Source organism: Exophiala mesophila (assembly GCF_000836275.1).
Source record: "Exophiala mesophila strain CBS 40295 unplaced genomic scaffold supercont1.5, whole genome shotgun sequence".
NCBI lineage: Eukaryota > Fungi > Ascomycota > Eurotiomycetes > Chaetothyriales > Herpotrichiellaceae > Exophiala > Exophiala mesophila.
Genome location: NW_015622508.1, coordinates 171,855 through 189,505, shown reverse-complemented (window position 1 = coordinate 189,505; position 17,651 = coordinate 171,855). Strand labels below are relative to the sequence as shown.

The 17,651-nt window shown below is 50.4% G+C and overlaps 6 protein-coding genes across 7 annotated transcripts; 1 reads left to right on the top strand and 5 right to left on the bottom strand.

Annotated features, from left to right (window-relative positions):
• Positions 1–929: 929 nt before the first annotated feature.
• On the top strand, positions 930–2,683 carry PV10_06879 (uncharacterized protein; the record flags this gene model as incomplete). The annotated part of the gene is made up of 2 exons (XM_016371726.1): positions 930–985; positions 1,063–2,683. 2 exons carry the CDS (start codon positions 930–932, stop codon positions 2,681–2,683), a joined length of 1,677 nt encoding a protein of 558 aa, XP_016221058.1.
• A 3,700-nt stretch (positions 2,684–6,383) lies between these two features.
• Positions 6,384–7,749, bottom strand: PV10_06878. Of its 2 annotated transcripts, none has more exons than XM_016371725.1 (3): positions 7,502–7,749; positions 7,382–7,416; positions 6,384–7,273 (listed from the first exon to the last, which is right to left on the bottom strand). In XM_016371725.1, the coding sequence occupies exons 2-3, from the start codon at positions 7,400–7,402 to the stop codon at positions 6,506–6,508; spliced, it is 789 nt and encodes a 262-aa protein (XP_016221057.1). In that variant the 5' UTR covers positions 7,403–7,416; positions 7,502–7,749; the 3' UTR covers positions 6,384–6,505. The 2 variants fall into 2 exon arrangements, with proteins under 2 accessions (XP_016221057.1, XP_016221056.1); XM_016371724.1 differs by having other exon boundaries at positions 7,401–7,416.
• An 889-nt stretch (positions 7,750–8,638) lies between these two features.
• Positions 8,639–8,957, bottom strand: PV10_06877 (uncharacterized protein; the record flags this gene model as incomplete). Its single annotated transcript, XM_016371723.1, has 2 exons — positions 8,639–8,752; positions 8,862–8,957. 2 exons carry the CDS (start codon positions 8,955–8,957, stop codon positions 8,639–8,641), a joined length of 210 nt encoding a protein of 69 aa, XP_016221055.1.
• Positions 8,958–10,646: 1,689 nt separating this feature from the next.
• PV10_06876 (dihydroorotate dehydrogenase (fumarate)) lies at positions 10,647–12,600 on the bottom strand. Its single transcript, XM_016371722.1, has one exon. It carries the CDS (start codon positions 12,437–12,439, stop codon positions 10,931–10,933), a length of 1,509 nt encoding a protein of 502 aa, XP_016221054.1. The 5' UTR covers positions 12,440–12,600; the 3' UTR covers positions 10,647–10,930.
• Positions 12,601–13,091: 491 nt separating this feature from the next.
• PV10_06875 (uncharacterized protein) lies at positions 13,092–14,610 on the bottom strand. The gene is made up of 3 exons (XM_016371721.1): positions 14,386–14,610; positions 14,229–14,315; positions 13,092–14,173 (listed from the first exon to the last, which is right to left on the bottom strand). Exons 1-3 carry the CDS (start codon positions 14,460–14,462, stop codon positions 13,345–13,347), a joined length of 993 nt encoding a protein of 330 aa, XP_016221053.1. The 5' UTR covers positions 14,463–14,610; the 3' UTR covers positions 13,092–13,344.
• Positions 14,611–15,449: 839 nt separating this feature from the next.
• PV10_06874 (uncharacterized protein) lies at positions 15,450–17,534 on the bottom strand (the record flags this gene model as incomplete). The annotated part of the gene is made up of 3 exons (XM_016371720.1): positions 15,450–15,588; positions 15,964–16,759; positions 16,823–17,534. The coding sequence occupies 3 exons, from the start codon at positions 17,532–17,534 to the stop codon at positions 15,450–15,452; spliced, it is 1,647 nt and encodes a 548-aa protein (XP_016221052.1).
• Between the last annotated feature and the right edge of the window lie 117 nt (positions 17,535–17,651).

Genomic DNA, 17,651 nt, shown 5'->3' with positions numbered 1-17,651 from the left:
GTCGTAACGTTAGATGATGAAGAGTTCTTGATGAGGTCGGGGATAGAAAGACAATATGGCGATAAAGGGTGCACTACTGACAATCTCGCCGGCCCTCCGAAGCTTCATATACGGAGTATAGGACGGTCGCATGTTCGCACGAGAGCCATCAGATTGTGGCGCGTTGAACAGGACCACCATCTTCCCGGCCAATCAGGCTTACCGGATCCATCCTCGTGTTTGGACTTTGCACGCTGGTCTCAGGAGGGTGGATCATGGGGGGATGAAGCATCGATAGCCAGCGGCTTCAGTCCAACTCGGACGTCGTCTCGGACCCTCCAGAGATGTGGCTTGTGTCGCTGGTAGATAGTGTAGGGAGTAGTGTGTATAGTACATCTCGCTGGCTCCGAGCGAAAAGACTGATGCCCGGCGGACTAAACCTAGAATGGCGAGTAACACGAGCAGACCAATCAAAACCCTTTTTGTGGCATCATTACGCCCCCTCGGCCCCACTATGGTCTGGTGTTTGGTTCCATCCAGTTTCTTGCTTCTCCCGTCATTCTTTCGAACTTGGCCCTGCCACTTGATCTGGCCTCAGTCGTTCGTGATTTCCAATTATAAAAAAAAGGATCACGGTGAATGCAGGAACAGCATCATTTTTATTATCATCGCACTCACAGGCCAGTCCGGCACGCCACATGCCGAAGAACCGCGCATAAAGAACTCTATTACGCATACTAAATCCTATAGTCAGGCAGGCACAGCAGGTCAGGTCAAGAGTTGTCCTCCCCACCTATAGTAACCCCGTCACACTCTTCTCTCCTACTACTTACACCGACCCCTGACACACTCCTCACTGTGTCCGTGCCATAAGTTGGCCAACAATTCCGATCAGGATTCCGATTAGCCGTGGTCCTTGTTCCCTTGTGCGGGGACCATGAGTCTGCTAGATGCGTCTCAGGAGACTGGGACATGAAAAATCCAAAAATGGATGTCTGACTTGCAAGTAAGTCTATCTTGTTCCTCTCTGGCACCTCCGCCATTCCTTCCTTGGCTGATCTGCTCGTCTGACTTGTTGTCAAGGACTCGCAGGATCAAATGCGACGAAAACAGACCATGGTGCCGCAACTGCACCCTTTCGGGCCGCAAATGCGAAGGCCCCCTTGAACCATCTTTGCGGTTTATCCAGGACCAAACCTGGGATTCGATCAGCTTTCGGCGATCAAGACCGCCTCTTTCAGCGTTCGTCACTGGCAATCGGTCAAGTTCTTCGGCCAACTTCGAGAAGCCTCCGATTTCCCTTCACGCCGAATTCTCCCTCGCCAAACCTGCACGGGCTGCAGATGAGAGGCGAGCTTTTGCGCACTTTATCCATCGTGCAGGCCCATGCTTTGCTGGTGCAATTGATGCGAAGTTTTGGAATGTATTGGTTCCACGCCTCGCTCAGACAGAACCACTAGTCTGGGATCTTGTCATATCCATGAGCCACCTCTTTGAACAGGTCCCGTTTGAAGGCCTCGTTACCTCCTATGTTCCCAACGAAACCCCCGATGCCCAAACTCCTGCCCATCGACAAGCATTGACTTGGTACAACAGAGCCATATCTACCCTGAGGACGCGTATCAACACCAGCGAGATTGATGATGTTTTTGCCCTTGTGAGCTGCATTTTGTGTACCAGTGTCGAGTTTCAACAGAGGAATGTGGGAAATGCGTTGCACCTTATGACCAGTGGATATCGGATATTCACTCAGTCCCTGACCACCACGAAGCAGTATGCTAGGTGTTCCGACACTCTTGAGCTCGCAGACACCATTATTCCATTTGTGTCTCGCCATGTCGTTCTCATGGCGGCGATCGGCATCATTACGATGCCGCGGAAGACATCCTATAATCACATGAACCCCTTCCAGCCTCCTACTACTCCTGTCTTGCAGATCATATATGAGTCGAGGTCGCAGCTTTACCAGACTCTTTTCCAAGCATACGAAGTCATTCGGGTGGCTTGGCTTATGTGGCATGACTTGGACGTGATTGACGCGCTATCAGCTAAGCAGGCTTGGTGGTTAAGAGAAATGGAAAAATGGCATGTTAACTTCGGATGTCAGTCTTGGAAGACTGCTGATTCCGAGGTGAAGCAGGCTATGGACTACCTTGCCATTTGCTGGAACGTGTGTTACATATGCCTGGCCACTTGCTTGTCGACTGAGCAACTTCCATTTGATCGATACATCGATCACTTCTCTCGGATTCTCCAACTGGCTGAGCAGTACATAGAAGCTGGCCGTCAGGAGACGTTATCTACAGTCCCACAGACTGCAATAACTCCTGCGCTCTATTTTACAGGTATAAGATGCCGAGATCCTGCGTTGCGTCGCAAAGCCCTTTGGCTTCTGCGTCGAGCACCAAGAGACGAAGGGTTATGGGGGGCCATTTCAACAGTAAGCGTTGTTGAACACGTGATTTCCACCGAGGAAGGCATCAATGTTGCCGAGCTAAGCAACTGCAACATGGACGACGATTGGAACCAGAACAAGATATGCATGCCTCCCGAGCACCAAAGATTTCATTATACCGCTGTAACGGTGCAGAAGAATTCAAACGCAAAGTTGGAGGTCATGTTACAGTTGGGAAGAATTGGCCTTGAGGAAAACGGGCAAAGAGGGGTTGTGTATAGAATGATCTCGCTTGGAGAGTGTTATTGAATTTCATCTAAACCCTGACATGAGTAGGAGATTTTCGGTATCGATGTGTTCTGTCAATGGTACATCTCGAGTTCACTGGATATTGTTCTGTTTGGCGTGGTGGAATTGTGCTGATGTCTCTCTCTGTCTCTCACGTGGAATGGGAATGTGGAGTCCCGCAGCCAGAAACTGTGGAGGCGAGCACCTAAGTTAAGCACCAACTTTATAAATACCTGATCTAACCTACCTGGTACTCTAAGTACTTCCTTTAGGTCGATAATAATAATTAGCTACCTACTAGGTAACTTTTAGCAAGTATAATTATCGTGTGGCTTAGGCACACAGAAAGTACTTCACTTCAACTACGAGTACATGGAAACATTACATTATTTCATTTTTGTTGACATACTACCGCGGGGCAGGAACCTTCACTCTGCGGCTTCCAAGACACGTCGCTTCTTGACCTTGGTAGCTTATGAATATTTATCTCCACTGATATCTTGACAATAGCCCCAAGAATCAGAATCATTCGAAATAATGGCTAGTCTTCAACATACCTAGACTAAACTCAATTCTTCAGCATTCATTCCATTTTGAAAGATTCACTGCCTGTTGATGGGTCAGCATGTCTGACAATCGCAATCCCGATATCCAGCGGATCCTCGCGACGCTCAATAGCTATTCACCGCCCCTTGGATATGTCGTTGGTGGCTTGGACCCTGGGTCTCAAAACGAGCTTCGTTATGGCCAGCAGCCAACAGGGGCTTCACCTCACTCAGCATTCCCAGGTTCTTCACTCCCAGGCTTAGGCTATCTCTCCGAACCCACAGGGGATGCGAAAATCGCGACTCCACCACCACCACCGTCGCAGCATCAACATGTGTATTCTCAGACGCCCAAGACGTTGGCTCGTCCTCTGGAGGAAGCCCGCAGCAAAACATCGACCCCTCCCATCCCAGATGCGTCCACCATCACCACCTGGCCAGCTGCTCTGAAACATGTCACCCGACATATGGTCCCAGATGAAAAGGTTGCTGCTCGAATCAAACATCTAATCACCGAACAGCACAAACACGAACGCCAATGGTGGGCTGGGAGAGAGGCCATTGTGACACGGCAGCAGGGAAGGAGTGGTGCTTCGCAACAAGTTGCCGACCTGTTGAAGTCATTGGGTGGTAAATCTGTTGATCTGGCTCCAATCGACCCCAAAGCCGACCAGAAGGAGCTGGAAGCTTATGACAAGAAGGTCTACGCTGGCTCGTTGGCCATGGCCGCCGACTTTGACCGCCAATTGAGAAATCTCGGTGTGCCTTTCTACGCTATCAAGCATGATCTCGTCATTCTGGAGAGCGGTCCAGAAAAGTCGGACACTGCCAAGGGAAGACTTGATAGGGGCGAATTGAGGGAATTGCAGAAGCAAATGTTGCAGACCTTGGAAGATCTATTCGCAGACTAAGGATCATCTGACCCGATATGTCATTTGAATGAGCTCAATCCACTCAACTACGGGCAGAAGAGGCTGCAATGAAGTCGAATGCCTACTTTGGCTAGAGACACTTCCGGAGCTGGGGTACCAGCGCACAATTATGTCTCCTTCATCTGAGTTTCACTCTGGGTAGGCACGGGAAAGAGAGATACTGGCTGACAAACATACAAGAGTGCCAAAGGAACACGAAACTGGTTGGCAAATGAGGATGACATGGCCGCTGCGGTGATTCAAGTTTGAAGTGAACAATACTTGGGAGAGCAAGCAAGATATCGCAATGAACGTTGGTAATGAGGCAGTGATGTTTTCAGACCAAGCTGGAAAGCTCCTTCCTGAACCACAGCTTGACCGTCAAACCTTCACATTTGGCAGGTGCTGCTATCAATGTAGGTACCTACTACCTTCACCGAACAGGACAACCCGTAACGACTCTCACTCTCACTCTTTGTGCGGGAGGAATGACTGCCACATGCCTGAAGCAGTGCACACTGCCTCTCGACCTCACCTGCAATCATCCTCCGTGAGTCTTCACTCTCCCTCCCACCGCACACTCCATACCAGACAGAATTTAACAATCCGTCTTGATCCTTTCCCTGTTCAATTGCTATTACGTCCAGTGTTCTCTTCGGGACTGCTTGCCTGAGGTGTACAATTGCAGTACAATCACTTGTCATCAAAATGGCCGAACCTTTCCACCAAACCAGCCTCTCCACCAGCGCCAGCGAAGCCGTTCAACTGTCTGCCCAATTGAATAGCCTTCAATTGACCTGCGGCCATGAAAGTACATCCCAAGATATATCTAAAGTTGCTCAAGAGCTCCTCTTGTTGTCTGATGAACTCTACGTTCTTGACATGGACGTGGGGTCTAATCAAGATCAATACACCACGGCTTTCCACCAAGATCTGGCTGAGATCCTCCTCCATCTGCAGGGCATCTTCGAGGACATATCAGATTGCTGCCTAGCCATGCGAAAAGCAGACAACCCATCCCTCGGCTCTGTCACTTGGCTGCATAAGAAACGTTACGTCAATAAGCTTCAAAAACACCTGGCTGCCAACAAGACCACCCTTGTTGTCATGCGTACGGTCCTTCATCATAGCAAGGACTATGGAAAGCAAAAGTACATCTCGCCCTTTGACGCCTAGTCTTGCCCTAAAGCTAACACCTCACAGTTCCCCGGGAAGACTGGCCGAATCATCTCCACACACTCTCCACGAAGACTGTGCCATCCTCGAGTCCATCTTTGCAAGCAGAAATGCAATTGCAGATCTTCAAGAATTGGCCAACAAATCCCACGACTATAGCTCCACCCCATCCTCCGCAGCAGAGACCTCCCATGTTGCATTTCAGCCTGGGCCTCATGGTAAAAATCTGTCTAATGTCACTGGAGTGGACATACCAGACGTTGCAGATGTCTTGCCTGCAACTCACACCAATGACAAAGATAGACACGATGACATGCTCGCCAGGCGGTTCTCACGCCGTGGCGTTCGTCTTGCAGTCCACAACGCTATTTTAAGTCTCAATGCAGGAGATGCGCCAACTTCATTGAAAGAAAAGTGGATTGCACAAACCTGTCGTCAGCAATCCCTTCAGCATGGTTATCCTTCGGTTGCGCAACTCAGCAATATCTCCGAGGTCGACTCCAACCCAAGCAAGAGCTTTTCACACATGGCATCTACGACTATTCCTCGTGCAGCTACCCCCGAGGCCGAACACTGCCGATTAATTGCAGAACCAAAGATGGAGAAGGCGGAACACAGCCCAAGCGGATCCAAAGCGAAGAAGAAAAGTCTGTCCCTCATGAACACGCCCATGGGCCAAGCTCTTGGAAGAGCCATCAGTCGCTTAGCTCACCTCACGGTGGATGACAGTGAGAAAGCTGACAATACACTCAGTGGGGATGCTACCAACGGACACGCAAAACCGTCCACAGGTGGTCAACATTGTGATCATGACAAAGGAAGGACAGAGAAGTCTGGCTGGACTTATCGACTTACCAAGCCATTCATGCAACCTGAGTTGACCACCCCCGACTACAACAAGGATATGGAAAATTATCGTTGACAACCAGCCACCGTGCGTCGATGACCAAGTAGTTGCGGATATGGACAGGGGTCTGGTCGAGACAGAGCAGCGAAATACCATGAAAGCTAGGGAGATGTACCCCAGTTGGTGCCACCAGGGTGAGAAACGACAATATTGGAATCATGGCGGCTGGAACCCGAATAGACCTCAAAATCATAATGCTCTTATCGCTATTTGTATTTCTTCTATCCGAGGTGGGGTTAAATCAAGCTGCGGGCCTGTACCCGGCAGGCGGGATAAATGTACGGTTTGTTGCACTTTTCGCTTTTCAATCTCTTTTGCCCATTCCCGTACTGCTGTAGCCCCCATAGCCTCCGTAGCCGGTACTCCTGACGACGCCGTTGCCGACATTGCCGCCGAGGATGCCGTTGCCATAGGTGGCACTCCTGCCACTCTTCCGGCGTTCATAGACCAGCATAGCCATTGCCCCTACGCCGGCACTAGCCGCGATGGCAAAGAAGCTGAGTAAAGACAGGCCGACACTGTGATCCTTGATCCCCATTACCGGCCGGCCTACCATGCCCGGCAGGACATCGCCGTCGATCCAGCCAACATTGAATGTCAGCACCATCGGCTCGTACCGGATGATCTTAGATCCCTCGAGAGGAGCCGACGGCGCTGTGTTGGGGATCGAGTACGCAGTAGAGGCGATCAGGTGGGATGGCCCTTCGGCCGAATCGACTGACATGTGGAACAAGACGTTGATGTTGGTATGGAGGTGTAGATGGGACAATTGGAGTATTCCTTGCAGCGCAATCGTGAACGGCGTCCAGGCATCCTTGTCAGTGGTGCCAAGGCTCGAGATCGCTTCTGCATCGTGAGGATTGTTTTGGTTCAGCGGCCACGAAGGCACGCGACACGTCAACGGCACATCGCTATGAACAAAAAATTCAAACAGGTGGTATAGTTCGTCGGGCAGAGAATCGATCGTGCATGTCTGGGTCTGCGGCGTGTTGTACGCAAACGCCAGGGGCAGAGATGTCTCGTTGCACCGTGGGAAGGGTATGTATTGGAGATTTCCGTGTTCGTCGGCAATCTGCCGCGCACATGTTAGAGGAGAGGAAACGCAGCTCGAGGCGACGGAGTTGGGTGATGGGGTGGGCGGGGGGGGGGGGGGGGGGGGGGGGGGGGGGGGGGAACGGACGGAGAAGTGAGGGACGTACATGTTCGCCGGTTTCACTGTGGACAATTTGGTCAGTCGCTTGGTCGGTCGTTGATTTATTCGACCGCGGATTGGACCATCGCAGCAACGTCGGATACTCACATTGTTCTATTGAGGCAACTCACAGGCATCAATTCACCCTTGGAATAGCCCCGCCGCTCAGGGGACGGGTCCGCGGCGAGCACCTTTTCATCGGCTCCATTGACAAAACTCGATAACGACAAGTAGAAAACAAACAACGCGTGAAGAGGGAGGGATAAAGAGCGCAACATAATTAACAAATGGATCGTGAGCGCAATGAAATTTCAACGAAGGAGGCAGTCGGCTCCTGATACTGGAGACTGCTGTCTCAGCAAACTGGTGGGTATGTGGAGGACATCAGCGCACACACAGTTGACATTACCGTCCTGTGGAATTGAGAGACTGCTAGCGTGTCAACTTTGCTAGCGCGCTGCTATCGTGCAATCAGTAAGACGCTAAAACGGGCCGTCCCGTCTTGGCCCTAGATTGTGACGTCAGTTGAATTTTTCCATCGGTGTCGATATGGGAAAAGTTGTTGGGAGCTGTCACTGTTTGGCGTGGCTGGCCAGATATCAAGAGCCTGGAATCGGCTGACAGGTGGTTGAGTTGGGAACTAGGTATGATCAAAATCTCGGTTCGGGGAGTAATTCATTGAGAACATCAAGATGATAATAGCAAGTTTCGAAACTTATTCGAGTGGCATAAATGCCTTCGACGCTCAGTGGTATCTAGGCAGTATCTACCTAGGTAGCTTTTGGGTACCGTTTACAAGCACAATATTGCTCATATCTCACCTATGGCATCCTGTGTCATCCTGTGTCACTTTGTACAACATGCATGGACATGTGAAATCAAAGGAAGAACTGACAGAAGGACCGGCATGTGGGCAGCAGTCCACGACCTTCCAAGCAGCCTCGACTTGTCTGGAGATGTCTACAATTAATGCACACATGAAAGTGGTTACAGGATCATTTCCAAGACCATGATATTTCGTCTGGATCAAGTTTTAATCTTGTGTACGTAGAGGAAAAGAAAAGCCTCCATCTTTGAGATATCACCGTCTACCAGCATACAATTGTGGTAACCTCAGCCCATGTCTCCGTTCAGACCGTGATAGAGACTGTCCGAACAGCAGTTTAGGATAGTCCGCGAGACAATTGCATCATGCATTGCCTCTCCCAATGTGTGGTGGATCTTTAATACACATGTCGCCCTAGCTCACTTTTTCGATGTCTTTTCTGCAGCTGCATCGGCGAGGGGGTGCTTGGGATTACTCTCGAGACCGGCAGTTTGGTCACCTTTGCCTTGGTCTTTGTCCTTGGAGTTGTCAAGCTATACAGATAGGCAGTTAGTACTTTGAATCATACAAGTGCTGAGGGAGATTAGGGTGGAATATATTGGAGTGTACAACCAATATCATTGGGATTTGGGATAGTCTCACCTTTCCGCTTCCAGGTTGTCCTGGATGTTCTTGCTGCTGAGCACCAGTCTGGCTCTCTGGCGGTGGGGATTGACGTCCAGCGTTTGGTGCAGACATGTTGAGGTATTTCGATTGGTCGTTGGAGAATCTACTCGTGTCCACCATCAGTCAACGTCATATTGGTGTCGGACCTGAGATCCGGGGGACAAACGGATTCACTCTTACGACTTTGTTGGTTTTGTTCTGGTATCGATCTAAGGTTAAGTAGAGGGATGGGAGTGAATATCAGGTTAAAAGAATCAACACAATCAGAAGATTGAAGAATCAAGGGGATCCAAGTCTGTTATTATGATGAAAGTTGCCGTGTGTCTCCCCACCCTGACAGCCCACCTTGCGCAATCCATTCCATGGGCTATGACGTTTGTCCCTGACGAAACATCTGCCATCTACGAACCACAATCCTCGACCTGAAATCCTTTCTAGTCTTGGTGAGGCAACATGTTATTCATCTCCATTTGCATGGCGCTGATCATGCTATGTAACTGATTGGGCAAAGCCAAATGTTGTCTTTCAGTCCTCAACTAGTCGCAGGGAATTTGATACATAGCCATGTTATAGGTGGCCACATGCCTGGCTTTGTTTAGACCTGTCATTGCCGAGCCTGGCCGTATAGCAATCATCTCTGATAGCCTGAGCTCAGAAAGATGCTACCGCTTGTCTGAGATTAAACTCAGGTGAGTGGAAAGACCTTGTTACATGCCCAACCTAGAGGCGCTCCATATCGCCTCCTCCTATGAACAAAAAGACATGCCGTAGGACAGTAGGTGTAGAGGATACATCACTTCCACTCTCTCAAACTGAAGCTGGCGATTCCGACCTGCGCTAGTCCATGAGCCTTGCAGCTTGGGCAGCTGCGGTGCTTGTCTTGCCGGACCTTCACTTGGATGTAGTTGGGACACTTGCGACCCGTTTGATATTTGCAACCCTGCTTATCCATCTGGTATGATTCATAATGATTGCACTTGAGGCTAATCAAGCGCTCGAGGCACATCTTGTCAGACTTCTGTTGCTTCCTGCGACGACATAATATTAGCTGGCTGTCACAGAGGTTGGACCCGCCACATGGGAAGGCTGGCTAAAGAGTACCTTATTCAATTTGCTGTGAGCGTTGGGTATGCCCAAAAATTATGCCCGGAGCGGAGCCAGGGCTGCGCGGTGTGCTTAGTCTATTGTCGTGGTGGCGGTGGTGCTTATGCTGTGCTTGGTGTTCGTGTGCTTCCTTTGCGGCACAATTATCCAGGCTCGTCGCAAGCCTCACAGAAGCGGTCCGTGGAGATGGTCGAGGGCTTGTTCATACTCTGGCGAGAGGAGACAACGGTGATGAGAGTGAGTCAAAGAAAAGCAATCATCCAAGATGATTGCGATGTGGAATTTTGGCGGAGTAGATGATAAAATGTATGAGTCGGCAAGGTTGACAGTGAGTTGCACATAAAGCAAGAGCGAAGTTTGCCCGGTCTGGGTGAGGGAATGAGTGCGTGACTGAAAGAAAATGGAAGAAGTAGGAGAAGGTCAAAGTCAATAATGCGGCCTTTGTCGGCCATTCACGCACAGGACTTCACTGTCCTCCGTACAGCTTGCATGCACCATGCACCATGCACCACAGGACAACTCCGGGGTTCGAGCTTGGGCCGAGGGGCTGCAGGCTGCGGTTGCTGCAGACTCCCTAGAATTTGGCGCATACTCCGTACTCCAGTGGGTAGGCGGGAGGGTGGGTACGTGAACCCCGCTGTGAATTCATGGGCGCACCTTCCTCTATTTGCGCTTGGCAGGAGACTACTAATTACTAGAGATCTCTCACCAGAGTGGACTCTCTCTTCTCTCTCTACAACTCTTAGCAACCTCATAGCCAGCAGTCTTTCCATCTGCATTACTAGTCTACAAGGGGGAACATCACTTTTGGGCTAAATCTCAAGATAAACTAGCCCTGTAAACAAAAATATCCACCCAAAAGCGCTTTTGCAGCCAGGCAGGGCCTAACTTAAGTCTCGAGGGTCTCCTCATCCTTAAGTGTAAGTCATAGGGGGGCGTTGTCAGGCTGGAGCCTTTCGTCTCATTTCCTCTCGCATCTCGTCCTTTATCCGTGAGATGGTGCCCACTCCGCCGTAGATGAGTGCTGTGTACACCATGGCTACGTCGGCCCCAGCGTTGAGCACTTGGAGCGCCTGTTGTCCGTTACTGATCCCCCCTGTGGCAAATATGACTTTCGCTTGATCGTTGGAGTCCAGCTGGGCCTGAACAACCCGTTCAGCCTCGGCTTCTAGAGCACCCTGTTTCTGTTCAAGTGGTTGAAAATCCACTGGTTTCTCTGTGAGAAGCTTGCGGTATTTCTTCACGAGAGACACAGTTCGATCGAACAGGTGAGGTCCTGAGAAGCCACCTGTTTCCAAGAGATGCTGTTGTTCGAGTGGTGAAAAGGCGTGTAGATGGGGCAAGGGTTCGGGTCTTCGGTTTGTGGTGTTTCCGACTATCACGCCATCGACACCTGATGCCCAAACAGCCTCGCAGATGCCGGAAATCTGAGCGTCGGAGTCTTCGTCCGGGCTGACCTTGACCATTACTTTGGGTCTTTCCGTTCGCTGGACCGCGCCGGCCGCCTTGACGACACCGCTGAGAATCTTTTGAAGTTTATCCGACTGCTGCAACGAACGAAGGCCCGGGGTGTTGGGACTAGAGACGTTGACCACAAGAATGTCCGCATACGGGCCCAACTTGTCCACGCAGTAGACATAGTCCCTGGTCACAGCGTCAACATCATCTTCTGGTGTCGTCTTGTTTTTGGCGATGTTGATAGCGAGGAGTTTACCCGGCGTGAGGCTCCCTGGCGGGACCCCAGCCATCCCGTCAAGGACGGCTCTTTCGGCCATTTCATCATGGCCAAGGCCAAGTGAATGGGCAAATTTCCTGACACGATTTCTCAATCGCGTGGCAACATGGTCTGCGCCTTCCGAGTTCAGGCCGTATCGATTGATGAGCGCGTTCTGAGAAGTCAATCGGAAAACACGTGGTTTGGGGTTGCCCGGTTGTGGGACCGGTGTGGTGCCTCCAATTTCGACAATAGCTGGCCCAATGGCAAACAAGGGGTCGGGGATGTCAGCATGTTTGTCAATACCGGCAGAGGTTGCAATGGGATTTCTTAAAGTGTGGCCAAAGACCTCGACCTGGAGGTCTTTGGCGCTGTCGAGATCATTCCGCTCACGAGGATGAAGACCGATATCCCACAGAGTCTTCAATATATGGTTCCCGGCATGATGAGCATCTTCTGGATCTCGGTAGATAAATCTCAAGGCAGGAATGACAATGTATCGGTGGACACTGGCTCTAGTGTCGGTGACATATACAAAAGCAATACCTAGCCCGAGAAGGAGTGTCGATCCATAGAAGAAGTTGACGAGTCGTGAAGTAGCTGCAGGAGCCTCGGTGGCCGTTGAAGCACGTCTCTGAAAGGTAGGACGGGTAAATTGAGGCCGAGCTAAAGCTGAATGACCGCCGACTTTGGGGCGTGAAGCTCTAAGGAGCGACCTGGGGAGAGTTGACCTCATGGTGAAGAGAAACGGATATTGCCAACCAGAAGCGATGAAAGACACTGGATCATCATCCAATCTTGTCCATGCCAGATATTCTATAACTGTGGGAGTTTAGAATTGTCAGGGCATGGCCTCGAAGTGCCACACGAATAGAGCGACCGTGGGTGAGTATCTTGACACCTTGATTATCTGAAGAGAAATCTGAAGAGGAAGAGAAGAGGAACGCGAAACTCTATAATTTAGTAGTGATTGGCTGGATCGGCAAACCTGCTTCATTGGTTGGAGGTCAAGGCTCGAGAGGCAGGTACACCATATGTGCCCATATAGAGTGACCTCGTATGGAGAGTAGTCTGCGTAATCTACGTAACTTATAGTCAAATGACGGACAAAAATGCAAAATGGACGGCGTAAGGTGGTCCGTATCTATAAATTCTACTTTAAGTGCCTGGTAGTTTACTAGGGCATGTGCCATAATAACTCACATGCAACCCGGCCCCCCCTCCCGCCACACACAAAATACCCTTACTCGTATATACCTATCTACTAGGTACCTACACTTATAAGTTACTGACACTGCGCTCTTGTCACAACTACCAAGGGTCAGGTACCTACTCAGATATCACCGTTCATCCTCTACATTAAATCGACTTGACTTTCGAAATAAAAGCAAACAGGAACAGGTATCGATTCTGGCTAAGCTATATATATCAAAACAGCAGCACGTTTGTCAACTTCATGACCTCATTCAATTGCTCAAAAAGCACAGTTTGACGCTCACCAGTGGTGATGGCGGAGCCACAGTCGTGGCGCTAATGTGGGAGCATTTTTCATCAGACACATCCATGTGTTGACCGTAAAATCTTATACGCATAGACTGCAACGACCTAATTTCCTCGATAATGCCTGCAATAGCAATGAATCTAGACACTGCCTGAGGGAAGGGTTTGCCCGCTTGCCTGTGCCGCCTCCTTTGCTTCGGTTGTTGCAGCAGCGGTTGACTTTGCACAGTTGGCACAAGCACAATGTCCAGCGGGACATGCACAAACTCCTTCTGACCCGCCACATGTGCAGACAGTCTTGTCAGTTCCTTTGACAGGTTCAGGCTGCGTGGGTTTGGTGTTGTCACTCTTTGCACAGCTTGCGCAACTGCACTTTCCTGGAGCACAACCACACACCCCCTCAGCTCCACCACAGGAGCAAACTGTCTTCTCAGTACCAGGAACGGCTTCAGGAGTGTTTTGGTTGCCACTTTTCAGATTTGCAAGTCTGCGCGCCTCGTTGTGTACATCTGTCACTTGCTTCTCGCCCTGAATGTAGAAGTCTCGGACCTTTTGGCCAGTGGGTGTTCCCATGGCCTTTTCAAAGTATGAATTCAGACCACCCCAGGCTCCCCATGCCTTGTCTGACACACCAAGCTTCGTATCAACAGCTTTGGCTTTGTCTGTCGCTTTATATTTGGTATCAAAATTTTGTAGGGCTGCGGTGAACTTGGTGCTGATGCCATGCTTTTGATCGAGTCCAATGGCTTTGGTGATGACGGTGTCAGAGAGGGTGTATCCATGGGCGAGGTATTCTGCCACAATCCTTGAGCGAGGCTTGTCTTCTTGTGAGATGTGATCATCGGGGGTCGATGAGGTGACATCTGCGCCTGCCTTGGAGGCAACGTCGTCGATGTTGCTTGCTGAGGTGACGTGAACTTGAGATTTGCCGAGCTGAGTGTTATCGAGCAAGAGAGCGGTCTTCGCAGCGCTACAAGGGGTTGGAATCAGTAACATAACTTGATGATTGTCTTGGAGTAACTCACGTCTCTTTCTCAAAGGTCACAGTGGCCGATTTGGCTGAATCCGTTGCCCCCGATTCCGGAGTAACTGAGATGTTGCTGATCTTGCCGCTAGGATTGGGGTTAGCAAAGGACTGACACCAGCGACACAAAGCCCGCTCCAGGACTGACAGGGACATACCAGAAGCTGAAAAAGTCCTTGACTTCCTTTTCGCTTGTCTCGTGGGAAATCCCCTTGACATGGACGGTGGTAGACATATTGAACAGTTTGCGCGGTTCAAGTATAGCAGAGATGATAGAAAAACCAGATTAATAGAGTGAGACGGATCAATTCCCTCAAGGTTATTGTCGTTGGCTTTTATTGGAAAGGCAATCGAATGGCGCGGGGGAAAATGCAGTTCCAGTGCAGATCGAGCAGGAGGTGGTGAGGCAACACTACGTCACGTTCTTTCTTGCATTGAATTGGCTCCACGCAACTGCCATCTGCCATCTGCCATCTGCCCCCCTTTTAGCCCCTCATCCAATCCCACCTGCTAATGCAATTCAACAACTTCGAGTCTACCAATCGCCCGCCGCTAAAATCATGCTGCCTTGCACCGCCACATGCTATTCAGCTTGGAAGAGCAAGTCACCATCACCAGAATTTCCAGTCTTTCTTGCACGGCCACAATCTTCAACGTCACCCGTCATGCAAAGACAATCTTACGAGATACGAAGTTACCTTTTACTACTATCTAGGTAACTAGATACCTAGATACCTACTTGTACGTACCATGGGTCCCGACTCGGCCCATCTTGTTATGCTTTCACCTTTTACAATTTCCATGTCTTGTTTCACATGACAGCCAAAAGACATCTGATCAGGATAGGGAGCATTTTGACTGTCGCACAAAGGACTGTCCATCTCACTGAGGGAATGCTAAATAATATGCCACAAAAGAGTAAGATTTCAGCATGATTTGACCATCTCCCGTCTTCGGAGTCGAGATAGGAGAGGTTGGCTACCGTATAACGGCAGCGTATAACGGGAGGCGGCCAACCATGCTGCTGTGTACGACTTTCTTCGTGGCTCCGATGCGAACACAAGACGGAGGGATAACAGGATGGTCAACATCTGCGTACAAGCATGCCTAAGCTTCCCTGGTGCCCGCCGCATCATGCTACACCTGTAGATCGTGCAGATCTCACCCAATCGGACTCGGCCAAAGTTTCTTTCTCTCAATGCTCACTCCTCCAATGCACCACTTAGTCCGCTGCATGACTCATGGCAGAGGAAACAGAACATGCGGCAGTCAACATCCCTCGAGCCATTCTTTGTAGCATGTTGATCAATGGAATGGTTGGGTTCGTGATGATGCTGACCATTCTCTTTTGCTTGGGATTGCTGGGAACCATCAATAATGCATATGCTTGCATCTACATGATATTTTGTGATATTTTGGTCCGTTTGGCCTCCTGCAACACCAGTCTCGGCTGGTAGCATCAACTATTACATTGTCGTAACCAGTGGAGTCATTATATTTAGCATTATTTGGGTTCACATTCGAGGAAGGCAGGAATATTCCGGTTCCTTGATTGATGATGAGATTGCAGCCTTGATGGAGAGTTGATCTAATGAGCCAGCTAGGGAAAATAGAACACCCAGGGTGGAGTTGAGCACCACTACCACATGAATCGTTGCACCTGGCCCGGCTCCTGGGGCCACTCAAATCCATAATGTATGAAGACCCAACATGTGATGGCGTTGACCACAAGGTACCAAGTAAGCTCCAGATATGGCGAGGCACCTGCGAGGAATCTCAACAGACCACCGATCCAAGTCGGGTCTGCTGCATGCTTGGGATCACCATTGCTGTCCAACTCCTCAATCTTCCTTTGTAATGCTGACTTGGCAACATATTCAGGAACTGACAGTCGCCAAAGCAGCCAGGGGACAATAAAATACCTCGGCTCCACCAAAGGAGCCGTGACCAAGGACAAGGCGGTGGCGGTCAGCCATACGAGAGTGGTACTTACACTAGCAGTGTCGATGCTATGAAGGATTCGGATTGTCTTCTTGTCCGGTTCTGGCTCAGGAGGACCACCCAAGGCGGCGATAACGAGCCATCCACATGCCACATAGATTGGAACAGTGACATACTTGATGATCCAGTGTCTCCGAAGCATGCGAAAGACATAGAAGGTGTAGTGACGGTTGTCGGCGAGGGTAAATGGATGAACAAGGGTATTAAAGTGGACGACGAGCAAGCCAAGGACTGTGAATGCTACGATGGTGGTGAATCGAGGTAGGCGGCGACGGAGACTGGAGACGTCGGTAAACAAAGGTAACATGACGGGCCAGGAGAAGAACACGATTAACGGCCAAATGTACAACATCTGTGAGAGATGGATGGTTGCGATGTGGTTGGTCTTGTCGCCAAGAACGACACCACCATTCCAAAAGACAAAGCCAGCAAATGACGCCAAAAGGACCAGTTGCGGCCAGATGTCGACTAGGATCTGAGGTATGATGGGTGCCGCAGATCGAGCAAGCGACATGGTTGTGGTGAAGAAGTCTGCAAAGAAATGATAAGCACCAAACAGAACGAGGCAATACGGACGGCGAGATGTCGGCTTACCTTGCACCGAAGCCTGAGCAATAGGCGGATCGTGGATCTTGTCCACTCCCGTCCTGTCCTTGATTGTCTCGACCACTTGCAGGCCGGCGAGATAGATCGAGACCCAGAAGATGTTAGTTTGTCGGGCAGACAAGGCGAGCAAACCCAGCAGGACGTGCAAGAGCATCAAGATGTGACGGGGCCATCGATTGCCATTTTGGCGCGAAATGCCACTGGCGGCAGTCCAAACCACTTGGGTGACAACAACGGCGAAGACGCCCAACAGATCGGTATAGAAGAGACCCGAGAAGAAGAATAAGAGGGGGAACATGACAATGGCGAACTCGCGCTGCAGAACACGGTCGGCTTGGACGGAGCGTGTGCCGACAGCGGCCAAGACATAGAGGGCGATCAACAAGAGATAATAGAGCACGGCATTGATGTAGCGCCATTCATCTGGTGGCGCCATGTCCATGGTCGGATCCATATAGTTGCGGAATGAGTTGATGTAGTAGGCAAAGACGTAGAGGCCTGGTGGCGTGGTGATCTTGGAATCCCAGGTCCTCCAGTCCCCTGTGTAGAATGCCTGGGATTGGGGGACATGGAACACCTCGTCTAGATACGGCTGGGGGATCTCCTGGTTGATCAACTTTCGCCATGTGCTGTGCGTCAGGGTCATTCCTAGGAGCAGCACCACACGCTGAAATTCGGGGGATTTGAAGTAGCCCAGCATCTTGTTGAGGGAGTGTCTTGGCGGCTGTGGCTACGGGGTCGTCTTGATGGCATGGGTGATGTGTCGTCGTACTTGTGTTATGGGCGGCGTTGAAGTTTGCAAGACGTGAAGGAGGGA

Coding starts and splice junctions, on each gene's coding strand:
- PV10_06878 (XM_016371724.1), bottom strand. CDS start 7,671: ATGTTGCGCTCTTTATCCCTCCCTCTTCACGCGTTGTTTGTTTTCTAC.
- PV10_06875 (XM_016371721.1), bottom strand. CDS start 14,462: ATGTCTACCACCGTCCATGTCAAGGGGATTTCCCACGAGACAAGCGAA. Junction 14,316..14,385: donor AAGGACTTTTTCAGCTTCTG/GTATGTCCCTGT, acceptor CCCCAATCCTAG/CGGCAAGATCAGCAACATCT. Junction 14,174..14,228: donor GTGACCTTTGAGAAAGAGAC/GTGAGTTACTCC, acceptor AACCCCTTGTAG/CGCTGCGAAGACCGCTCTCT.
- PV10_06876 (XM_016371722.1), bottom strand. CDS start 12,439: ATGAGGTCAACTCTCCCCAGGTCGCTCCTTAGAGCTTCACGCCCCAAA.